The 5,722-nt window shown below is 39.6% G+C and overlaps 1 protein-coding gene across 1 annotated transcript; it reads left to right on the top strand.

Moving 5' to 3' along the window:
- Window positions 1-3,209: 3,209 nt before the first annotated feature.
- LOC126389325 (gastrotropin-like) lies at window positions 3,210-5,716 on the top strand. Its single transcript, XM_050042956.1, has 4 exons — window positions 3,210-3,892; window positions 3,986-4,146; window positions 4,246-4,335; window positions 5,269-5,716. The coding sequence occupies exons 1-4, from the start codon at window positions 3,826-3,828 to the stop codon at window positions 5,326-5,328; spliced, it is 378 nt and encodes a 125-aa protein (XP_049898913.1). The 5' UTR covers window positions 3,210-3,825; the 3' UTR covers window positions 5,329-5,716.
- The last annotated feature ends 6 nt before the right edge of the window (window positions 5,717-5,722 follow it).

Below are 5,722 nucleotides of genomic sequence, written 5' to 3'. Positions count from 1 at the left end.
GCTCAGATTTGGTGTTTATGTTTACATGCACTAAGACCATTAGCAGCCGACAAGGCAGTAGAATAGGTGGAGCAATGTGAATTTTTCCACAAATTATCTGTGTCATTTGGGGCTGTGTGAATACACTGACAGTTTCAGCAAATATGAAAAAAGCAGCTCAAAGCAGCCCTCGGCATTTCTGTGCGTCTGTGCAGCCGAAAGCAGAACCTCGTTAAATCTCTGGGCCTGAGGTGCATCAGTGTGTCCTCCAAAGTAGTTTTTAGGGGTTTGGACTCCATTTTTCTCACAGATTCAAGCGTCTCAGACTAATTTGTGCTTGTCGAGAGTCGGTTTCCTCACACTGCTAGATGAAGATAAGTCCCTGCAGGAAGACCCGCGTGGTGCCTTCAGATACTGTCGTAAATGCAACGATCATTCCAGTCATATAATGACCCTTTGAATCCTGAGCCAAGTGGCTTGATTTCTTTCAAAAAATGGGAAGAGGGCAATGAGCAACGAAAGAAAAAATGACACAAAATTTGCAAGATATTAGTAAAAAAAAAAAAAAAAAAAACCTAATTCAAAATTAAACCCAAGAAATGTAGTACAAATTAGTTTTTTTTTTTTTTTAAAAGGCAACTACCTGAAAAAGGGTGCTTAAAAATGGCAATAATTATGTAGCATAATTTTAAATGTGTAATAATAATAAGAAGAAGAATTGTGGGTATAATTTTTTCCTAGCTTTTCTCTTGTTTCCCCAGTTTTTCTTTTTTTGAAACCATTTTCTACATTTTTATTTATCTATTTGATGCAATTTGTGGGATATTAAAACCTAGAGCAACATTGCTTTTCCTGTGCTGATTTCAGACGCCTTATGCAAGCAAAACCCTGAACAAATAGGTACAATACCTAGAATTCGTATTATTATTACACATTTAAAATTATGCTACATAATTATTGTTATTTTTAAGCACCTTTTTTTCCAGGTAATTTCCTTGGGGTTTTTTTTTTTTACTTTTGTTGTACTACATTTCTTTTTTTTTAATTCTGTCTTCTTTTTTAAACTAATTTCTTGCAATTTTTTTCAGTCATTTTTAATTTCGTTGCTCATTGCCCACTTCCCATGTTTTTGAAAGAAATCAGGATTTAAAGGGTCATAATAAAACTGGAATGATGTTTGTATTTACGACAGTATCTGAAGGCACCATTTGGGTCTTCCTGCAGGGACTTTGATCTTCATCTTTAAATCACTGCACCTCACTGCCTAGTTGTCAGCACACCTACTCCCCCAAGTGGCGAGAGTTTTACCAAAACAAACATGACATATTTCACAAAGATGGCTCTCACAAGGTCGATTTTAAGTGTTTTTCAAAAAAAATCAAAATGGCAGAAAATCTATATAACCGGAAGTTATGGGTTCTTGAGGCAAATTTGTTCCTCATGAGGAGAGGCATCTCTGTGCAAAGTTTCATGTCTCTACGACATACGGGGCATGAGATATGCCCATTCAAAGTTTGCAATTTAAATTGGTTGCTATAGCGCCCCCCTTTGGCCAATTGATGTAATATTGCTTCATTCGCATCCTCCCAAAAGGTGGAACACACACACACACACACACACACACCCACACACACAGAGTTTTCATCATTATATAGTAAGATAAATCCACTTATAAATTCTAGTATATCATCACAGATTAAACTACCAGGAAGTAAATTGTCATTTAAATTATCTCCACCTTTACAGGCTGTAGCAGTAAAATGATGGTCACATTAATGCATCAGAAATCAAAAACAAATAATCTGATATATGCGATTCTGGGGTATACTGCATCAGGAGTACTTTTACTTTTTGTTATTTAAGTGTATTTTGATGCCAACACTTTTACACTTTACTCAAGTAAAGTAATTAAAAGGTCTAAGTACTTCTTCCTCTCTACATACAGTAGTCTGTCTCAGTGGTCTCCTGAAGCTGGATCACTACAGAGCTAAGTACAGAGACAAAGTCACACACATACACCTGATTAGTTTTTCATCCAGCACTCAAGAAAGACAGACTGTTCACTCCACCTCGTGTTCGATCAAATAAACAGAAGTGGAGGATAAAGGAGGTCAGAAGATGAATACGGTCTCTAATTAGCAGAGCAGCTGATGCCTGAATAAGAACACAGTAGTTTCACAAACATGCACTAAGTTTAAACTTCTCCAGCAAGGTCCAAATATTAATTCAGATGAGAGCACTTTCTTCTTTCTTTCTTCTTCACAATTCTTTGTGTTCCATGATTAGGATTATTAAACTCATATTTTTAGGATCTTGATTGTTGGAGACAAAACAAGTAATTGAAATATAGCAACGTCAACAGCTCTATGAAATTCTAACTTTCTGCTTTTTTGTCACATTCTGTAGGCCAAACAATTAATCAAGAAAAGAATCAGCAGAATAACCAATTATGAAAACAGTCATTAGTTGCAGCCCTTTGTGAGATGGATATGAGAACTCTGACAGATTCCTTAAAATGCAAATGCTCAACCACATACCATAACTCAGGGTTATCTTCATTGTATGCAGGGTTTCAAGGCTGGTAGATATTTATTTGTTACATTAGTTGCTTTGGTCTTTCTCCAAACAGATCTTCAGGTAGTTGTTAACTTTAATTGGTATCTCAAGGATGATATTTTCTATTTTAAAGTTATTAATTATTGCTGGACCTCTAACAAAGACAGAAAAAGATACATACATACATGCCCTTCATTTAAAGCATGCTTATAACACATACAAAGACATACTGTAGTTCACGTTGTGAGTGTTTTACTGCACCGTACATGCTCAAACTTGCCAGGAAAGTGCAGGAAAAACCTGCTGCTGATGGGAAGTTTTGCCAAATTAAGACATTGTAGCATCAAGCAATGTGAAGACTGTTCACACATTTTTTATGGCACGCCCTGAAGAAGACCTGATGGTCAAAACCGATCAGCGTTTTTGGTATTTTAAAGGCGCTGTATGTAAGAATGTGGCCAAAACGGTTACTGCACTCAAATTCAAAATACTGCCGCGAGTCCCCCTACAGATTCAAGGTTGCTGGACAGCGGCACGCTGGATACTGATTTGTTTGCCCACGGGCGGCTGCCGTGGCAGGGCTGCGTCGCCACGTCCTTGATCTTCAGTTTTCCAGCGGACCGTTCAAGCAAGTTCGGCTTCTCTGTTGCTAACGCTGCTGCCGAGATACAACTGAGGAGACTGCTAATGCTATGTACCGGGACACTGCTAATGCTGCTTGCCGTGCTGCTGTAGCTCAGTCGTAACTTTAACTGATGCTGAGACTCTACTGACTGTGTGACTGGTAGATGGCGGTGGGTGGCGCAACAGGACAAAACACAAATTCAAAACATAAACATGATTTGCGGACCGTGAAAATGCTAACAATAGGTAACGCTGTAAACTCCAAGATGACATGCTTCAGAGACATGCGTTGCTTCACAGGTTGTTCCTGTCAATCACAACTTCTTCTTCCCATCCCGTTTTTCTTTTCTGAAGGTAAGTTACTACTTTAGCGCATTATGCCTCTCAGGTTTAAGGTGGAACTGCAACTTTAAAAGTGCGGTTTACATTCAGTGTCGTATAGCTAATTTTAAGATACTGGGGTGGCACCTGGGGTGGCCAATCAGATTTCAGACCCAAGGCCACTCCCTGAACCCGCCCCTGGCACAGTGAGGTATGTGAGAGGAGAGGAAGAGGCTGGTGTGGCAGTGCTTCAATGAGAACGGAGAGTGTCTGTAGCAGGCCACTCCTTTTTCTCTGTGCATCTCATAAACTCCTCTCTCACGTAGTCTCCTCTCTTATACCGTCATGGCTTTGGCAGGGAAATACGAGCTGGAGAGTGAAGAAAACTTTGAGGAGTTTCTGGGAGCAATTGGTATTTTTTTTTTTACTGATACATAAATGGATAATTGTGAGTCGTCATTCATTTAATCTTTCTGTTTTGGGATTTTCACCTGCTCTGTCACAGGGCTTCCCAAGGCCAAGACAGACCACAAAGTGGTAACGGAGGTGGTTCAGGATGGGAACAACTTCACCTGGACACAAACTATTCCCAACTATTCCTGGTCCAATAAGTTCACCGTTGGTCAGGATTGTGAGCTGACAACGATGAAGGGGGCCAAAGTCAACGTGAGTTAATAGTACTAATTGATCTGCCACATTTTCACAGCTTCTTATAAAGCTTAAGCTCATTGTACATTTCCCTCTGTGACCTTTTGTGACCTGTAGGCTCCTGTCACTATGGAGGGCGGCAAGATTTCAGTACCATTTTCTGAGTACAGCTTCACAGCAGAGATCATTGAGGATAAGCTGGTGATGGTAAGAGAAGTCAAGTGCATCTATAGAGTTTAAACAATGAATGTGCTTTTCAAAGTACAAAGAGATTAAATAAAGCAGAGGCATAATCAAATAAAAACAGTCATAAATGAGATGATCTAAGTGAATCAATAAACGCATAAATAGAAATATAAATGTAGATATTGTACATCTTGATAAAGTCACAAAAACAGCATTGCACAAATGAAATAAAATACAAGCAAGTAAAACACAGAGTATGATCATAGTTCACGTCATAAAGGTATCAGTGGAGGGAGGACGATCTAATTTCTAGTGACAAGTTACAGGGCCATCATCTGAAAATGCTCGATCACCTTTGGTTTTTAACTGCATGGAGTGGAGAGCACCAATTGGTCACCAGATCCGAGGGGTCGGGGGGTGAAATGGTGGATGAGCAGTTCAGAGATGCAACCAGGTGCTAGTCCATGCAGCGCTTTAAAAACAAAAGAATCTTAAAATTAATTCTGTATGTAACTGGTAACCAGTGAAGAGACGTCAGGACTGGGGCCTGGGGTACAGCTCGGCGCGTTTAAACTAACAATCGAAATGCATATCAACCCGGCATGGTTTGACTCAGTGGAGCCAAAAGTGCCAATGGAAAAACCCTACTGGTCTCTCTTCCTGGTACCAGTATGGAGTCTTGCTGCTGCATGTTGAATAAGCTGCAGGTGACGTAGGGCTGACTGACTGAAACCTACATAGAGGTAATTGCAATAATCGAGGCAAGAGGAAATAAAAGCGTGGACTAATGTTTCCAAATCTTTAACACGCATGAACGAAGATGCACAAGCTGGTGTTAACAACTGGGGTGATTTGTCAAATTTTATAGGACGTAATCACTTAATACATACACTTCATAGACATTGTAGTTTGTTTTATTTTCATCCCAGATCATCTTTCACTCTATCAATCTAGATCTGCAGAACTCCGGGAGAGAAGGGTGTGACTTTTAAAAGAGTTAGCAAGAGGATCTGAAGCTTCAAGACTCAACATGCAGCAACAAGTGGGAACGAGGCTGCACGTGGGAGGTAATGAAAGTGCTTCCTCCAGTTACTGAGGCAAGATGAATATAGTGACCATCTGTAGTGAGGGGCAAGTGGAACATCTCTTGGCTTCACCGGACTGTATTTTGTGGTTTTACTTTCTGATCTAACTAAAGGGAAGGGGTAAAACTATATGTGCTGCATTTTTACAATGATGAAATAACTCACCTGTACCAGTATCCATGTTTGATCTGATATAGATCACTGAAATATAGCATGTTTTGCCACCAATAATGGGATTTCCTTTCATTTGTCTCACACCTTTGAAGTTGTGTTATGGTCTCTGAATTAAAAAAGTATAATCGTACACATACACACTGCAAAGA

This window comes from Epinephelus moara, chromosome 4 (assembly GCF_006386435.1).
Source record: "Epinephelus moara isolate mb chromosome 4, YSFRI_EMoa_1.0, whole genome shotgun sequence".
Lineage (NCBI taxonomy): Eukaryota > Metazoa > Chordata > Actinopteri > Perciformes > Serranidae > Epinephelus > Epinephelus moara.
This window is presented reverse-complemented; position numbering and strand designations above follow the sequence as displayed.

Excerpts from the sequence above, each read along its gene's own strand:
- LOC126389325 (XM_050042956.1), top strand. The coding sequence starts at position 3,826 with ATGGCTTTGGCAGGGAAATACGAGCTGGAGAGTGAAGAAAACTTTGAG. Across the intron at positions 3,893-3,985 it reads GGAGTTTCTGGGAGCAATTG|GGCTTCCCAAGGCCAAGACA; the intron begins GTATTTTTTTTT and ends GCTCTGTCACAG. Across the intron at positions 4,336-5,268 it reads TTGAGGATAAGCTGGTGATG|ATCTGCAGAACTCCGGGAGA; the intron begins GTAAGAGAAGTC and ends CTATCAATCTAG.